General features: G+C 36.7%; 1 protein-coding gene across 2 annotated transcripts in view; it reads left to right on the top strand.

Moving 5' to 3' along the window:
- HTT (huntingtin) overlaps window positions 1-19362 on the top strand; it is an 84779-nt gene that overhangs the window by 49635 nt on the left and 15782 nt on the right. The window contains exons 41-56 of one of the 2 annotated variants that reach the window (XM_080343148.1): window positions 2805-3012; window positions 3544-3685; window positions 4935-5114; window positions 6586-6762; window positions 7022-7098; window positions 8320-8458; window positions 10113-10235; window positions 11061-11274; window positions 11468-11613; window positions 12435-12612; window positions 12903-12992; window positions 13768-13955; window positions 15145-15271; window positions 16327-16427; window positions 18663-18817; window positions 19174-19313. In XM_080343148.1, the coding sequence (XP_080199274.1) occupies window positions 2805-3012; window positions 3544-3685; window positions 4935-5114; window positions 6586-6762; window positions 7022-7098; window positions 8320-8458; window positions 10113-10235; window positions 11061-11274; window positions 11468-11613; window positions 12435-12612; window positions 12903-12992; window positions 13768-13955; window positions 15145-15271; window positions 16327-16427; window positions 18663-18817; window positions 19174-19313 (2385 nt within the window). Of the gene's footprint in view, window positions 1-2804; window positions 3013-3543; window positions 3686-4934; window positions 5115-6585; window positions 6763-7021; window positions 7099-8319; window positions 8459-10112; window positions 10236-11060; window positions 11275-11467; window positions 11614-12434; window positions 12613-12896; window positions 12993-13767; window positions 13956-15144; window positions 15272-16326; window positions 16428-18662; window positions 18818-19173; window positions 19314-19362 lie in introns of both variants that reach the window. The other variant, XM_080343147.1, reaches the window with a different exon arrangement.

The raw sequence follows: 19362 nt of genomic DNA, 5'->3' as shown, positions 1-19362 counted from the left end.
GCTTTCCTTGTGTGTGCAACTTTTGCTTTACTTATTAAACTTGCTTTATCTCAACCAAAAAGTTTCCCTGCTTATACTCTTCTGAGTCTCCTCCTCATCCAGCCAGGGGGGTGAGTGAGCAAGTGGCTGCGTGGTGCTTAAACACTGGTTGGATTTAAACCATGGCAGGTGTCCTCTGCTAGATATCCAGTTCTGGTACTACAGTAATTCCTTAATCTGTAGTTTGATTTCATAGTCTTATCCTAATAGTGGCACTATCTTCCTATTCTTTTATTGTTTCTTTACTGTGACCATCCTTCTTGTCTTCTGATTTTCACCCTGCAGCTGAAATCCAACCTTGGATTACAGTCGTTGGCTGCAATTTAAAAGGTCTTGGCTCAAGTCCCTAATTCTTCATAGACTTCATTACAGATATGGCACAAGGAACTCTGCATTCCATGGCCTCATTTGTAAAATGGGAGTTACGATACTGCACTACTTAGGAGATTCAAACAACAAAAAAGTGCATACAGAGTACTGTTAGACATCTAAAATGCTTCTGTGCTCCACTGTGTCCCAACAGCCTCTAATCTTTTGTTGTTTTTAAGCTCTTTGTACACAGTTCAGTTCTCAAGTCCTTTCTTGAGGAGAAAAAAAATCAGTTTTGTTCCTCTCATTCCTAGAAGCTGCTTCTTGCAAATGTAAGTATCGTAGGTGTATCACAGAATCACAGAATGTCAGGGATTGGAAGGGACCTCAAAAGATCATCCAGTCCAGTCCCCCTGCTGGAGCAGGAACACCCAGATGATGTTACACAGGAAGGTGTCCAGGTGGGTTTGAATGTCTCCAGAGAAGGAGACTCCACAACTTCCCTGGGCAGCCTGTTCCAGTGTCTGTCACTCTCACTGAGAAGAAGTTTCATCTCAAATTTAAGTGGAACCTCTTGTGTTCCAGTTTGAACCCTTGTATTACTCCTTGTCCTATAGTTGGTTGTCACCGAGAAGAGCCTGGCTCCATCCTCCTGACACTCATCCTTTCTATATCTGTAAACATTAATGAGGTCAAGAGATGCTCCACTCCCTTCAGCATCTTCGTAGACTTAAAATAAGTAAATAAAGTGTTGATGAAAGTGTTCTGGGTCTTCAGCTGGTTCTCTTTCAAAGCTCAAAGCTTCTGCATTGCCTTGGTTTAACTTTCAGTAGCTTCCCTCCTTCTAGTCTTCAGTGACAGTGCCAGATAGAAAAGTGAATGGGAAACCAGTTGAATTACATTGTGAGAGTTTGTGCAGCTCTGGTGGATGATGTTTTGCCTTTGACTTGTCGGAAGAGACCTTTGGTTTAAGAAATGGGAGTCCTCCAAACCCAGATTCTTGTCACAAACACTCCAGGATTGTGAGTGAGGAGGCACAAAATATGGTGAAAGTTGTTCAGACGCTTATGCTGTATTTTCATGTTGTAGCATTTTCTTTCAGGTTTAGGCTTAGGGTCAACTAAGTGGCTGGTTTTCTTTTGTTCAGTTAGAACCTCGGCATTTTTTTCTCTTTAAGTTATGTCTCCTAACTACAGGTGCAGCTTATAGCGACTTCTGCCTGGGAACATAAACAAAGGCCTTCTGTCATTTTTATCCACTGTTCTGCTTGGATGTTTTGTCTTCTCACCCATTATAGTTTTTTTTTTTCAAAATGTGAGCATTGTTGACTCCTGTGTATGCAACTATAGGAAGCTGCCACCAGATTAGAAATTAACATTTTCAGTGTGCACTTCGAAGTTAGTAGAGATAAAAGGCATAGACAAAGTGAAAAGATGAGCGTGCACTGGCCTTTGTGACTGTAGAAAGTCACTAGGTGGTGCAATAACTGCAAATGCAGGAAGGTGGTAATGGGAATAGCACTGGTTTGCTGGTGAGTGGAATCTGAGTTTTGAAACTTGGTTATTTTTCCCATTCTTTGCTATTTACATTGTGTATTTATCAGTCCTGGCGGCAGCTTAAACTGGTCCACGTGGCTGCAGAATTTACAACTTATTCTTCTGTATATCTGGCAATGCAAACAAGCAACGCTACAGATCGCTCTTGTTATTCTGATTAGCTTTTGCTTTCTCACTGGTTCTGAAGAAACCCTTTTCCCCCCGATCTTCTCACAGAAATGCAAAAAGTCCTGTACCTTCAGACAACTTTGTTTACCTTGTTTTCCCTTCCTTTATTTTGGCATATGAATACAGAAATCAAGTCAGAAGCAAAATTTGTCTTTTGTGCTGAGTGTTGAGTATGCGGGGTAATAACTTTATTTTAAAAGGTTTACTTTATGCACTTCAGAAATTAGATAGAAGGATATCAGTTTAGTTTCAAGTAAATGTATTTGGGAAGGCCTCATTTGAAGTAGGAGTCTTGTAAGCTATCTTAGCATGTAGAATAGTAGTTACAGCATGGTTCTTAATTAGAACTTCTGTGTTTTACTTTATAAACAAAACAAAAATACTGGTCTATAATTAACAATTTTAAATTTTGAAAAGGTTTTCATGTATTAGGTATACTTTTTGATGCATGACAGAGAAAAGTTGGGAAGATAGATGTCATTACAATTCTGGTCTGATCTAAAGCGTTACTTATTGAGTCTGGGAGCTGGTCCTTTCTGGTTTACACACTTTCCTTGGGCAAACTCCATGACTTGCCCTACATTTGTAAAACCACTTAGGATATACTGTTCTTCCAGAAATGGTAGTGGTTTATGAAATAAGATTTGTGTTCTCAGACTACCCTGAATAATTTTAAAACTTGAGAATTTAGACTAGAGCATACTTACTCTAACATGCTTTTATTGTTTACAGGGATGTTTAGGAGAATCACAGCTGCAGCCACCAGACTTTTTACAGGAGATGGATCTGATGGTAGTTTCTATACCCTTGAAAGTTTGAGTGACCTTGTTCAGTCCATGATTCCCACGCATCCTTCTTTAGTCCTTCTCTGGTGTCAAATCCTGCTTCTTGTCAACTATACCAACTACAACTGGTGGTCAGAAGTGCATCAAACCCCAAAGTAAGATTTGGTTTTGATCCCTAGTAGTAGTAATGTGTCTATATTTGCTAAAATTATGTTAAAAAAATAGTTAAGGTGCTATTTTTTGCAGTTTTCTTTTTTGATTTACCAGTGCCACCTGTATTTTCTTCTGAGTTGCGCGTCACTTCCAACCTGACACTAGACTGCTCAAGAACACTAGTTTAGCTTGAGAAGAAAATTCAATATTGGGTTCTGTTATCCTACCAGAGATGCTTTAACTCATGTTTTTATTTTAAATAACTAGTTTATTTCTTCAGAAGTTCAGACTGTCCAATGAAGTTATAAATGTGGGGCAAAAAAGTGATAGTACAATTGTTAGACTAAGAGCTGATGGGAAGCAAAGCTTCTACTTCAAAACTGTGTAATGTTTGAATCAAGTTTCTAGGAAAATAAATATTATGTAAGGACCTTTGCAGGATATTCCAAGCAATTTTATTGTTAATGTTTCAGTAGCTATAGTAAAAAAATATAGTAAGAAAATAGTAACAAAATACAATGTCTTATTTGCAGGCGACACAGTCTTTCTACTACTAAATTGCTTAGCCCTCAGATATCTGGAGACAGTGATGAATCGGATTCAGAATCTAAACGTGGCATGTGCAACCGAGAGATAGTGAGAAGAGGAGCACTCATTCTTTTTTGTGACTATGTTGTAAGTTTTGAATTACTGAATTTTACATCTACAGTTTTATTTTATTATGCTGACCGTCTTTTATTACTGATGTGCATTACCTGAATCTATCTGGTTCGCATATGAAAAGTGAAGACTTGTGAAACTAGTGGTTTTGTTTTCAGGTGATGCTTCTGTAAGCTTTGTTGTGACTTCATTTGGCATTTTGTTTCTGTTCTGAACTGAAAATTCTCTTGGCTTCTAAAGGATACCTAGTGAGTAATAGAGTTATCTGCTGGGTGTTGCATCCCTTACTTGTGAGGTGTTGGGAGCACACCAAGTAGTGCTACACTTCCCAACATCAGTAGCACCACAGTGTCTAGGAGAGAATAAATTTCTGTCTCCATCCCTTTAAAGAATAGGTTTTACATTAACATTTAACTTCTCTTTTTGTCTCCCTAATGAGAGCAGTTCCTGTGGCTAAGGCCTCTTGCTACCTCAATATTAGCATTTTAGTTCCTTGGGAACTTCTGAAGTGAATCTTCCCATAATATCTAGTATTGTGCGTTGGTCTGCATTGCAGAGCACTTTTGGGGCAAGCTAACTGCATTCCTTTCAGATTCAACTAAACCAAAAGCCATGTTTAAGAATGGCTTCAAGTACTAATGGACATTCAGTACCAGAGTCAGATTAGAGGTGTAGTCCAGAGTAAAACCCGCCAAAACCTGGGCATTGTCAGTCTCTCAGCATCACCGGGATAGTTGTACAGATCTTTTAATGTTGCATTGCTTGTTGATGTACATGTAGCCTCTGTAGATTTAAAGCTAATTATTGATAGATCTCTTTTACTTTCTAGAAATTATTTACCTTGTGTTTAAGGCCAGTAGTAATAAGGAATCTTTAAAAGAAGCCTGAATGAAAAAAACACATTTTACAGGAAGACTCTGTGTGTGTGTGTATGTTTATTTAAAACAGCATTTCATTAAAAGTGGCATCTTTGAATTGGCTTCAATTTATTTGTTTCTAACCTGGATTTTTAGAGTTTTGAAAAAATAATTTAAAAATTTATTGTAAGTCTTCTAATTTGCAACAACATCAAAAGCATTTGGAAAAAATGTCAGGTGAAAATAATGGTGATGATACTAAGATATAGACACTTTATGCTGCTATTTTAAAATAGCTACCAGAATTATATGTGAAAAACTTCATGTTACGTCAGATAAAGCTTTTAGTATTTTAATGTTTAACATGGGCATTACTGCAATCAGATTAAATTTTTTTTCCCCTTTAGTGTCAAAACTTACATGATTCAGAACACTTGACTTGGCTTATTGTGAATCATGTTCAAGACTTGATTAATCTGTCCCATGAGCCTCCAGTGCAAGACTTTATTAGTGCTGTTCACAGGAATTCAGCAGCCAGTGGTCTCTTCATCCAGGCCATCCAGTCACGGTGTGAGAATCTCGCAGCTGTAAGTTTAGCTTTTTGATTTTCTTTTTTCAAAGAATAAAGTCACTTTTATTTCAGCATAAGTTTAACTGATAAATATGCAAATTTTGACATTTCTGAGTCATTTATTAACTTCTAATTTTATTTTTAGAGTCTCTTCTTTAAAAATGCAAACAGTGAACCTTGTAATGTATTAACAACTTCAGTATCAGATTTGTTTCAATCCATCAAATATGTGAATTCAAGTAGAGTTGGTTAAGCTGCTTTTCTTCCTTCCTAGGTATTACCCTCACACAAAAATATCTGAAGGGTAAATTAAAGCTGTAACTTTCATCTTTGATTTCAGTACCTTGGTAGCATAAATTACAGAACTACTAAGTACAGAGGCAGGAATAGAAATCGGTCCATCATTGTAGGCCCTCCTCACAATATGAAAATGATTTGCAAGCTCATGCCACTGATCTGCCCCACAAGTTTTAGCCTCTTGCTGAGGGAAATACTGCTTCAGAAACTCAGTGTATGACCTGTTGATTTATTTTAGTTTTTCAATTAAAAGGAGTGGGTGATGATTTATAGGGATGTAAGGCTGTTCTGTATCCCTCTAAATCCTGGGAACTCACTAGGTGGGAAATGTCATTTCCTGGGCTTCCTCTAGAGCTAATGGGGGCAAAGCTACTCCACCCTGAGCAGCCTGGTGATGTCTCCAGTCTCTTCCCATTATCTCTGTGCATATTTAGTGCAACTGCATTAGTGCTTTGGGCATGTGACTAAAACACTTTAAAGTTAGGTGAGATAAATCTGGGCTTTAGTGTCTGAGAATCTGTAGAATGAACTAAACTGAATGTGTTTGAATGGCAGATGTAATCATCCTGTGAAATGTTTGATTATCAGAAAAGTCAGTAAAATGAAAATAGCTGATATTTACAGTTTATTCCAAACCAAGGTTGGTTGCATGATTCAAAGGAGTTCATCTTGGTGTTTCTACCTTTTATGTTATTGGTGCTGAATTGGTGCTCATATTTAAAAGTAAAAAAAAACTTTAAAATCTTTGCATCCCTTCTAATGCTGAGTAGCCACCACTGTTTCTATGATTAAACATGTGCTCAAAAAATCCCTAATGCTTACCTGGATTTTTGTACTGTCTCTTGTCCTGACTGTGCTCACGTTCCTACTTTCTTCCAGCAAGAGTTCAAGATTCTCACTGTTTTCAAATCTTTCTACCATTCTACCTATTTCCATCTAGCTTTTTCCCCTAAAAGTTTTGCTGCCTACTTTTTACTTCCTCTTTGTAAGTTTTTACAGTTAAACATCAAACAACTTAGCCTTCATATTAATGAAATAACCCCGTAACTCAGACCTGCTTATATTCAGATTATTATATTGATCAGCTAGTTGTCTGCTATAGTTTTTCTAAATGCCTTTCCCTTTAGCATGAAGGTCTAGATATTCCAATTGATTGCACTGTTTTTTTGTCTGCTTTTTTTTGTTTCTAGCCCACAACTCTGAAGAAGACTCTACAGTGCTTAGAGGGAATACACCTCAGCCAGTCTGGGGCTGTCTTAACGTTATACGTTGATAAGCTGCTGTGTACTCCATTCCGTGTACTTGCGCGTATGGTCGACACGCTGGCTTGCCGGCGGGTAGAAATGCTTTTGGCTGCAACTTTACAGGTAAAGATAAATCTATTCATTTGTAAATAAGATTGGGTAGTGCTAGTAATATAATTAAAGGTAATGATTTAAAAAACATCAAAATATGATGATATTTAAGTGATTTCATTGGAAGGGAAACTTTTTTTTTTTTAATATATAGATATGTTAATGTTTACATTTCACTTTATTTGTCCATAATTTTCCTAATATTTTCCAAGTACCTTTGGGTATTTTTCTAATTTTTGTCCTTTAAAATTCTTGTGACTCTTTTCTATAGAACAGCATTACTCAATTACCAGTTGAAGAACTGGATAGAATTCAAGAATATCTTCAAAACAGTGGATTAGCAACAAGGTAAATAATACCAATATGTGTTAGAATACCAAATTAAGTAATATTGTAGTACTAATTGTGTTAACTGTGTTTTCTGATGTTTGGGCTTTTTCTTAAAGATAAGACAATGGGTCCTTTTTGGAGGTAAAAGCGGGAGTAAGGGTTCTCTTATGAGATGCAGGCATGTTCTGGCACAAGGGCAGTCATGTTGTGAGAGTTGAATTTGCAATATACTTAAGAACTAAAGCAAGCTAAAGGCTTGAAGGCATCAAATTCTCTCTGCCACATCCCACTCAGTATTTAACTCTGAGAGACAGCAGCCACAAATTAATTCCTTGACAAAAACTACATTACTGAAAACAACTTTATTTTCCTCGAAACATTTGCAGGATTTTGTGAGTCCAAGCTGAGTGGGGTTGGTTTTTTTGTTGGTTTGGTTTGTTTTTTTTCCCCTTCAGACAACTGTGTTGAAAGTTTTAACTGTTTAGTCTCCCAGCTGTTTAAAAGGAAAACTGGTATTATAAAAAGGAGGAAATGATTTAAGTTTTGAAAAAGCTTTATTTAATGTTGGAAAGAGTCTAATTTACACATCTTGATGTTATTGCTGTTTGAGGTTAATATCTATTGACTAAAGTAAGAAAGGAGTAGGGGGGAAGAATCTGAAGATTGATAGTAATGTGCCTTCATAAGTAACATTACATTTGAATTTTTAAAAGTTTCAAAAATCTCCAAATGACTTTATGCAATTTCTTGGTAGCAGTAACGGAATTTAAATTTTTTAAAAAAAAGAACAAAAAACAAAACCCGAAGCCCTGACACTATCATAAATCCACAAATATATATTTTTTAAATAGTTGCGTTTTAATGGATTTTTGTTTTGCTGAAACTATTAGTAGCCAAATTATCTGTACACTAACTTTGATTCTCCTGAATCTTTATAAAATGTACTGCATAAAGAAAATTGAACAGCTTGCACCTTATGCTTAAGCCTGTACAGATTTTAAATCTAAATTAAATTTAAATCTTTATTATTGGTGGTGCAGATGTCATTGGTTTTGGCTACTGATAGCTGGTGAAATTTTTAGCTTTGCAAATTGACTCTTTATATCCAACCAAGAGTTTAAGACTCTACTGCTTTTCTCACCCAGGATTAGAAGTGGCTCACCGGATGTCTTTCTATTTGTAAATGATTTACAAAACTGAGCAAGCTAGCTCTCTGCTGATGTGTTCTTCTGTTTTCAGACACCAGAGACTTTACTCACTCTTGGATAGGTTTCGTCTTATGGTAGCACCAGACACAACTAGTCCTTCACCTCTGGTTACCTCACACCCACTCGATGGAGAAGACCAACCAGCTTTAGAGAATGTAATTCTAGACAAAGTAAGATTATGTTTAGAAAGAGTCACTAGAAGTCCCTTGGCTCTAGTTAAACTTTTCTTTTTACAAAATATTTAAATACAGCTTATTTTTACTATGCAGTTAATGTTCTCAGAATTGTCAATGAATCTCAAATACAGATCAGCTCATGATTTCAAATGTGATGGCTAACTGTTGAACATAGGATAAATAATTAGCATGTGCATACATGTTTGTTATTTTGACGATGCTGTAAAAAACTATCAGATTTTGTACCTTTGCATAACTTTAATGGAAAGATTTATATAAGGTTCAGTAGAGACAGATATATGCTCTTAATTGCTTTGTTTGTGTTTACTGCAGTGATCAGTTTTGTTCATTTGCTGAAAACTGTTGGTGTTTTTTTGGAAATCAAGCATTACTTACGTGTTGTCACTTCTCAGGTTTAAATTACTTTCAGAGAACAAACATGACAACTGTTTGTGTTTTATGTACTTAAATGAGTTTATTTCAAAGCAGGGTGGGAGGCTAAGAACAAGCCTCTTAGGGCCCGTGGCTTCCTTTTTTTCTAGTTTGCCCCATAGCACAGGTCATTTCTCCTTTTTATTCCTTCATGTTCTACAGTGACACACAGTAACATGAAATATATGTAGCTGAGATGGCAAAAATTATTTGATTAGCTGACAGTTTGGAGGAGACTGATAAGTAGTTGAGGAACCCATTGACTTGGGAGAAAGATTGAGAGCTACTTAGACAGCGGGAAGAAACTCTGTTCATGCCCAGAAACCATTTCACCATGGCTTTCTGTCTTCAAATTAACCAAAAAAATCTCTTCCTTTCTCTGTAACTGTAAATCCTGCACAAAGGAAGTAGTTTTGGTTTGCTTCTTCCACAACCCCTATACAGATTCTGGAATATCTAAAGTTGGAAGGGATCCGTAAGGATCACTGAGTTAACTCCATGCTCCTTCCTGGACTACCTAAAACTAAACCAAATGAGCATCATCCAGATGCTACTTGAACTCTGACAAGCTTAGGTGCATTCTAATTATCATCAGCAAATTGTCCAGTCATGAGAAAGGCAACACTGCAAAGGGATAACTGAGACTTTTTATATTCCTTAGTTAAATTAGTTATATTATTAACTAATTCCTGTAGGCTCATCACTAGTAAATTATGAGGTGTATTTGCGGTGATGTGTTACAATCTTCATTTATTTCAGTGAGTGTTAAAAGATAGATGTTACCTTAATCTGCTAATTTATTTGAATCTGAAGACTTTTCTTTCTTGGTTATAGTATTGGGGTTTTTGCTATTTTATTACTGTTATATCCATATGACTCCTGACTATTCCAGGTTTTTTTTTTCTAGATACTCTGCTCACCTTTAGGACCCTAATCCATACACCTGTGCTGAATACATATTAAGCTTCTTTTTCCCTCATTTCTTGTCCAGACTCTTTGGAAATAGACAACTTGCCAGTGAATGTCCATTGGTCTTTTTTACGATGGTCCATTCACCAGTTGTCTGTTTGCCTTTTTTCTTTCGAGTTTGGTGTTAATGTAGACTCTTAAATGGACCACAATTCAATGCCATTGATCAATTCTCCCCTTGCCCCCATGAACTGTATTATTGTCTGAAGACAAACATGTAATAAATTTCTTTTTTTAATATTTAAAGGACTGGTATGTGTCACTAGTGAGGTCGCAGTGTTCCATCAAATCTGACTCAGCGCTGCTGGAAGGTGCAGAGCTGGTAAATAGGATTCCTCAGCCTGACCTGGACGCCTTCATGACCAGCAAGGTAACTTCTTTGTCAGACGAAACGCAGTCAGCTGAAGGGGATGTGATTATTTCCAAGGTTCCTATTGGGAAATTAGATTCTTAAGTGTAAACACTTCAAGTTTATATAATACTGGTAGGTTACTTCTTGAATTACACTTCATTTTGGAAACTAGAATAGTAGATACATTCCCTTCAGTGTCTAGCAGTACTGCTAATAGCTTTCTAGTACTACAGGCTGGATGTACAGAGTGGAAGTGAAAGTTAATGTATGTATTGCAATCATAAAAATCCAGTTTTACCATTTTACGTAGTCTTTGCATTTTGCCATACAGTCTCTTTCAAAGCCATATGTTTCTGCAACCTTTTGAATATTTGTGCTAGATGATTTGTATTATGCCATTAACAGGCCATGGATAGTAAATCTAGCATGAAGGACAACTTGTGTCTATTACTTTGTTTTCTAAGAATGTATTTTGTTCAAATTCCTTACATTTGCTGCTGGTATGCAGAAATAATAGCAGGAACTGTTTTTGAAAAGATTTTTGTTTGACAACTTATTACTTGAAGATTCCTTGTATCTAGATCATCCTTAAACTTTATTCACTTACTGTTCTGAAAATTTGGAATAAGCATGTTCTTTCCAGTACAATAGTGTTTGGAATTTAAATGTGGAACAAATATGGCCTTAATTATGGTATTGTTATACCATAATAGAAAAGAGGTAAGGAGTTAATTAATAAACTGTTAATTTGCCACTATATTAATATGCTAGAAGAGTCCTGTCAGATATGTAGCTTCTCTTTAAAGGCAATTTCCGTACTTTTTATTTACTATTTGATTTCAGGAATTCAACCTAAGCTTGTTAGCACCTTGTTTAAGCCTTGGCATGAATGAAATCTCCAGAGACCAGAAGAGCAGCTTCTTTGAAACAGCTCGGAGGGTAACTCTGGATCATGTGTCTACCACTGTCCAAAACCTTCCTGCCAACCACCAGGTGTTTCAGCCACTGTTGCCAGCTGAGCCGTCAGCCTACTGGAAAAAACTAAGCGATATCTTTGGTAATAGAAATAATCATCTTTTTAAGTGTATTCTCTCCTCTGCAAAGGTACTTTACAGATGTCTTGTGAATACATGAACTTAGTATTTAAAAAAAATCAAGATACCTGACGTAAAAGTGCTTATGAAATAATTCTGAAAAACACCAACTGAAGGAAAAAATTCTGCTAGATTTCATCCCCTCTTATTTTATAGGAGATGAGGTGATGTATCAGTCTATGATGACACTTTGTCGTGCACTGGCTCAGTATTTGTTGTTACTCTCAAAACTACCAGCTGGTCTCCGTGTTCCTCCTGACAAAGAGGCTGATATCCTGAAGTTCATAGTTATGTCAGTAGAGGTAAGAAACTACAGCATAATGAGAGATGTGATGAGATGTCTGGAAGGGAACAAGTTTGAATAAGAGGAGACTGAGGAGTGACCTTATTAATGTTTATAAATATATAAAGGGTGAGTGTCACGAGGATGGAGCCAGGCTCTTCTCGGTGGCAAACAATGATAGGACAAGGGGTACTGGGTTCACACTGGAACACAAGAGGTTCCACTTAAATTTGAGAATAAACTTCTTCTCAGTAAGGGTGACAGACACTGGAACAGGCTGCCCAGGGAGGCTGTGGAGTCTCCTTCTCTGGAGACATTCAAAACCCACCTGGACATGTTCCTGTGCGACCTCACCTAGGCGTTCCTGCTCCAGCAGGGGAATTGGACTGGATGATCTTTTGAGGTCCCTTCCAATCCCAAACATACTGTGATACTGTGATACCACTGAGTAACTTCTGATCTGGGCAATTTTCTTGTCTTAACTGTAGAAATGGTTTTATTTGTCCTTTGCTAGTGAATCAGATGGGCTTATGGGACAAGGGCAGCCTTTTACAAGGAGAGGTTGACTGAATGATGGAATGATCTTGGCATTTGGGAGAATAGCCCTACACTGATTTTTGGGAGACTGAACAGACATTATATAATGCTTACAATTTTCTGGAACTAAAACAAATTCTGTTCTCTCAGAAAAAAGTCAATACAACTTGTTAAAAATTTTTTACATACAACTGTGTGGGAAATAAAAATCAAAACACCACAACAACAAAACAAAAACCTGTATTTATAAGTTCTTCTTTTGCAAGAGTTTGCTATTAATGGGAATTTTTTATTTTTGCACAGGCACTGTCATGGCATTTAGTGCACGACCGGATTCCGTTAAGTGTAGATCTTCAAGCTGCTCTGGATTGTTGCTGCCTGACATTACAGCAGCCTGCTCTCTGGAATTTACTGGCTTCTGCAGTTAATGTGACATATGCTTGCTCCTTAATTAATTGCATTAGATTTATCATAGAAGCAGGTGAGTCCAATTTGAACACCTCTGAGAAAATTTCTTTAATAAATTGTCAGTCATCACTGATCAAATGCTAGGTGACAGAAATGTTTCTTCTGAGGCCTTTTTAATTGTTTCTTTAATTTTATTTTTACTATTTTAATTTCTCATGTAAAATGTTGCGTTTACTTCTGAACTTGGCACATGCCTTGGAGAGATGTAAATATTTGGCTACTAGGAGTTTTTGAGGAGAAAAATGGACTATGAGATACGTAATGACTGTATCTTTTAAGTATTTTTGTCTAATTCAGTTGCAGTTGAACCTGGTAATCAACTTCTTAGTCCTGAAAGAAAGAAGAGTACTTCAAAAGGCTTAAGTGAGGGTGAAGTTGATTCAAACACTCCAAGTAAGTGAACAGTGTTTGCTCTGAGCTTTCACTGAAGAAATATTTGTAGGTAGTCTTTCCATTAATATTTTTTAAGAATGAGAGTTCATCTGAGACCTTATTTGTATTTGGTGAATGTTTATTAAATATAGGTTGACATACTTGTTAAAAATATGGTAGAGTTTTTTCTTAAGTTCAATATTCATGAAGTTTTTACTTTTTTGGGGGGAGGATTCTGTTAGTTGTGCAGCACACTGCCAACTAAGCTTTTTAAAGTGGTGTGGGATTTTTAACTTTAATGTGGGAGAGGTAGAATATTTCTTCTGAAGAATGGCAGATTCATTATCTGCTGTTCAACAGTATGGGAGCACTATGTTGAGATTAAGGTCAAGCGTGGTCTACGAATGTGGAAGGCGTTGTCTTCCATATCTAAATACCGCTTCCATCTGCAGAATTACCTGCTTGTCAGTTTTAGCATAGAGCCAGCTATGAGACTGTTTCCTCATAAAACAAATGAATTTGATCACTAATAAATTATCTATTCAGTGTGGCCCATGTGAGCTGCTCTGCTGGCAGATCTCAGGTAATGTCCAACATGGAGACTGGCAAACACCACAAGCCATTGCAGGGAGGGTGGTAGTAGTACTCTTCAACTAGCTGAAATATTCTAGAGTGTTTCTTTGTCTACATCCTTACTGTGGTTTTGTCCTTTTTTTTGGTTTTCTGTATCTTTTAAAATTATGTGTCTTTTGAATAGATTAATAAAACTGGATATTTTTTTTTTCTCGCAACAAAGAGACTAAACACATTGCTGCAGCTTGTGAAATGGTAGCTGAGATGGTGGAAAGCTTACAGACTGTCTTGGCGCTGGGACACAAAAGAAACAGCAGTATCCCAGCGTTTCTTACTCCTGTCCTCAAGAACATCATCATCAGTTTAGCAAGGCTGCCTCTGGTGAACAGTTACACAAGAGTACCTCCCTTGGTATGTTCATTGTGCTTTCTTTTCAGGACTTTGAAAGCGATTGATCAACTTTTTGAAAACTAAACATGGTGCTGCATCTTAAGTTTTATGTCAGTAAGACTTCAACCTTTAGCTACTTTGATTAGCCAGTTTGTCTCTTTAAACACTGTAAAGATATCTGCAAATCATTGTAAAGATACCAAATAAGCATTCAGTTAGAGATTTTATTAGAAAGGAGTGTGGTCACTCCTCACATTCTTATGTGAAAGAATGTCCAGTTGGTAAAGAGAGGAAAAGCAAGCAGTGACTTGGATGCTTCTGATATTTCCTCCTGCTCAGTGGGATTGCTTACCCTGGAAAGAGCACAAAAACTACACCACTGCTTTCTTCTTAACACCCAAATTGACAAATTCATTTTTTTGTCATGCTAAGTACCACAATGATGGTGATGAGATGTCTGAAGTTGTGTCTGAACCAACTCAGGTATTTGTGTGTAGTACCATACCATGGTGTGCCATACAGATACTTTTGGGTTGTATATTACCATTCTTTCCAAATTCATCTTGGATCCTTTGGACAAGGTATTTCACCCTTTTCTTCTTGGTCACTGTAACATGGTTTTAAGAACACCAGTGATTACCTCCAGGTACCATTAGTACCTTGAAATGACTTTGTTTTGATAAACTTTGAAACCATTATCAGAAACATTTCTAAATGCTTTATTAGGTAGAGCAAAAAGGGATTTCGTGATATGTGCAAGGCTATTTCTCTGGCCTTTTTTCTGTTTGTCAGCACTTTATTTTTGAGGGGATGTCAAAAGATACTAATTTTTGGATTGAGACTTCTTTGCATACTCTCAGATGTATCTTTGTGCTTTTTCAGCCATCAGTAGTACATGAAATATTTTCCCTGAATTACCTTTCTGCAAAATCTAGGAGTCACCTGGCATTTTAATTCTAAACTGAAATATGACAGACTTATTTGCTTTCATGTCCAAACTTAGACATTAGGACTGAATAATTAATTCATAGTGAGAAATATGAAAAAAAATTAGAAATACAGCTTCTCTCTTCTTCTTTTTTTTTCCTGTTTGGAGAATTACTGTATTAACTGATGTCTCATTGCTTTTGAATGGTGCATATACAGTTATAGCTGTCATGCTAATACTACTTCTGTTTTCGATAAGTAGTCTGTCTTCGTATTTCTTCAGGTCTGGAAGTTAGGCTGGTCACCAAAGCCTGCAGGTGACTTCGGCACAGTTTTTCCTGAAATCCCAGTAGAATTTCTTCAAGAAAAAGAAATCTTTAAAGAGTTCATCTATCGCATTAATACACTCGGTATGTACAAAAATTAATTCAGTTGGCCTTTATTGGGCCTTTACCTGTGTTGTGAATTACTGGGTAGCTGAATTGGCCACCGTTTATTTTTATTGCTGATGTGGAAGGGAAATAATATTTCAGAGCAGGTTTGTAACTGTGCTGCAATAATTCTTACATTTTGCTCAATGCAGAAAAAAAATATAAATTCTAGAAATTAAGTCAAAAACTATTCCACGTCAGGGAGGTGATTTCACTGTGCTCTACAGAATGGCCACTTGTTCTCTGGAGCATACACTTGACAGTATATTTGAGAATATTTTGCTTCCCTCCTTTATTATTCGTGCATAACATATAAATAGAATTTATTGACACACATAGACTTGACAGTATATTTGAGAATATTTTGTTTCCCCCTCTTTTATTCATGCATAACTTATAAATAGAATTTATTGCCACACTCAATATTTTAAATGAGATGCTGTCGCTTTGAAGCTTCTGGATATGTCAGAGTTTACTGAACAAGAGCAGTGGGGCTTAAGAGTTCAAGTCTTTGTCAACACATGAGACTGTCAAGAGTAATGCATCAAATTTTCAATATACTTACAGAAGTCTCTCTTCTTTTTTTTTTAATTCCTGTAGCACTGATTTATTTGGTGCCTAAGATGATATTTGCTTTTTCAGTTCTTTAGATTTCATTAGTATAAGCTGCAGAGAATTATTCAGGAATCCTCTGCAGTCTTTTATAGGTAAAAACCTGTTTGGAAAAACTTTGAGAAGTGCTTGAATTTTAATAGCCTATTTCTAGATACTTGAGTAATTTTGCTTTTAGGGCGTGAAGATTTTGAATGTATATGAGAAACAACCTGAACAGAATCATTTAAATAATGTTCAGAACCCTTATAAATGGTTTGTCACTTTCTAAAATGTTTAAGCTGTAGTGATTACAAAAAATGCTGAATCGACTAGGAACTGATATGAAATGAAATCTATGGAAACATTATACCATTTTTAATGCTGTTCCAGGCTTAATTTTATATTAAGACATAAGTGACTATCTCTGAATGTTTCCTTAGGGTGGATCAGCCGTACTCAGTTTGAAGAGACTTGGGCTACTTTGCTTGGTGTGCTTGTAACTCAGCCTATTGTAATGGACCAAGAGGAGAACCAGCAGGAGGTAATGTCATTCACTGAATGGGACAAAAACTAAGAAAGCATTTCCATTTTAGATTTGCTTGTCTTCCTTCACAACAGGGATATGAATACATGTCCATCTCTTAACTCAAAGCTTCTACAAGCATGTAAATAGTATGGAAAAATTTTAGTGAAAGCTGTCTCAACTTTGAACTGTGTTGAGTGACGTACTAATACAAAGTTTGCTTGATTAGGTATTTGGCTATAGGCACAATAGGAATTCCAAAAACTTTGAGAGAAACAAAGCATGAGAGAATTGTGCCTTTAGGAAATATCCTACTTAACTGTAACTAGTATATATTGCTGCAGTTATGTGTGCTATCTAATAATCAAACTTCAAAGGAAGTTTCTTTGGTAAGATTTTTTTTGTAAGATTCTTGAGTAGAAGTGAATTGACCTGGAGATACATGCCTATGTCTCTCACTCCCAGTTGTAGACTGTATCTTGGGCTTCTCAGTTGGATGCCTCAGGTAGGTGTTCAGAATTTGGTGGATGGCATTTGGGGATCAGCCATGTAGAAATGTATCTGTACCAAAAGCAAAGATGAGTGTGAACTTGACTATCAAGAAAGACTTGCGCTCTTCAGATGTCTTAAGCTAGTAGTGAACTGAATTTACTATGTTCTAGCTCTTTGACCTAAAAGGTTTCTTTTCCTAGACTCATACAGCGTTCATTCCCAGACTGTGGATGGTCCTGATGACAGGTGCAGAGCTTAAAGCATTTTGAAGAATTTAGAGAGTAGATGCCTTTGAGTAGTGGATGCTGGGTAGCAGACAAAGGGATTTGTTTCCCCTGCTTCTTAGGTGTCAGACTCCAAAAAAGGAGGAGGACATCATCATCCCTCTTCCCTGGGTTAGCATCTGCTGTTAGCTAGCCTGGCTTGGAGTCGTCTTGTGCAGCCTGCAGAGTTTTCTGCTTACTTTTTTCTACAGCACATTGGATCAGACTTCAGGCAACCTGGCATTCGATAGTTTCTTATTTGTCATGTAGAATCCATTTATTTGTAGAACACAAACTCTTCCTTTACTTTCCAAGGAAAAATAATATGTTGACAATTGCAAACATTTTAAGCACTATGTACGTTAATATTTTCTGAAATAAAAATAGAAGATTCTTTTTGAAAAAAAAGAATTGAAAATTGAAAAATAATTGAAAATTTCTTGCCATCTTACATTTTCTAGAAAGTTTCAGACTCTCTTGTGAACTCATACTTTCAAGAAAGGATCAGAATTTGTACAGGCAAAACAAAAACTGAGAATGTTTCTGCCACTTCAGAATCTGCAAATGTTTCTGCTTTTGTTCTACTTTTAGATTGTTTTAAATAAACAAACAAACAGAAACAGCAACAAACCGCCCAACCAAACAAAAACTAACCAAGCAAACCAACCGCAAACAAACTTAGTGGAAGTACTGATGATAGATAGTTCTGAGAAAAAGCTTAAATGCACGGTGAAAGTTCTTGCTGCCATCAACACAGGAAGGATGAGTTACAACCCATGGTGCTGCAAGTTTATTTTAAGATTTTTTTGGTTTTTTAAAGGGTAAGAAACAGACCAGTACAGTGGTGATGACTTACAGCAGAAAAGTACTTGATGCAATGTGTATAGTTCGAAATACTTCTGTTAGGGAAAAATAGCAATATATAAAATAGCAAGTATGACTAATTGAATCTAAACAACTATTTTAAGAAAAATTGTGTTATAGTTTTCCCACACTTTTACAGTAGTGCTAAATGCTGAATGTGTAGCATCTTGGTTCAGAAAGAACTTTGGATGCATCTGGATAATGACGCGTAGAGAAATGCTGCTGAAAATTCATGATGAGGTTGAGTTTTGTTCCTAAGCAGGCAGTTACTAAAAACAGTTTGCATGGCTCCTTCTCTGCGGACTCTCCAACTGAGACTTGGTCTTATTTGATGGTTTGTTTCAATAGATAGATGCAAACAAAGAAACAAAACACTTTGGAAGTTCCCAAATGGACATCTCGAGGGTTTAATGCTGTTGGGGTAGGAGAGGATGCATGCGGAATGGCTGATGAGATGGATGTGCTGCTGCTACAGTCACAGTGCTTTGTATGCATTGCTTATGTCAGCTGGATTTCTGAATGGAAAGAAGTCTAGATGTTAGGATGTTGACTTAGTCAAAGGTGACAAATGAATATTCAGGGATTTCAGGGTTCTTTATTTTACGATTCAAATGACATTAAATTCCTTTTACAGGAAGATACAGAGAGGACCCAAATTAATGTTCTTGCGGTTCAAGCCATCACTTCCTTGGTGCTGAGTGCTATGACAATACCTGTCGCAGGCAACCCAGCAGTCAGCTGCTTGGAACAGCAGCCCCGCAACAAAGCTTTAAAAGCTCTTGACACAAGGTATTTTTTTTACTTTCTCTAAAATGCATGAAGGTTGTACTTGTGATTAATACAGAATTAAAATAGCTTAATCTAGCTGTAGCAAAAATACTTCTAGACTGTATACAAGTGGATCTGTTTACACAGAAGTTATACAGACTTAAAATCACAAACCTGCTGAGTTAAAAGACTGCAAAAGACGATATCTTATTAAAATCTAGTCAATGGTGTGCAGAGTGTGTTTCTCAACATTTCTTAGTTTTAACATTCCTGATAATGAAAATAAGCATGGACACATAATGTGGTAGAGTAAGCTAGTCAGACTTGCACAAAAATAGGGGAAAATCTGCTCAAATTGATTTATGTTGGGCTTTCAGGTTTGGAAGGAAGCTGAGTGTTATCAGGGGAATTGTTGAACAGGAAATCCAAGCAATGGTATCCAAGAGAGATAATATTGCTACTCATCACTTATATCAAGCCTGGGACCCTGTTCCATCACTTTCTCCTGCTACTACAGGTAAGTCCTTTGTGTCGAAGGAAGGGGCAAAGGAATTTTGTTTACATTT

Source organism: Nesoenas mayeri (genome assembly GCF_963082525.1).
Source record: "Nesoenas mayeri genome assembly, chromosome: 4".
NCBI lineage: Eukaryota > Metazoa > Chordata > Aves > Columbiformes > Columbidae > Nesoenas > Nesoenas mayeri.
The sequence above is the reverse complement of the archived record's forward strand: the minus strand, read 5'-3'. Positions and strand labels throughout refer to the sequence as shown.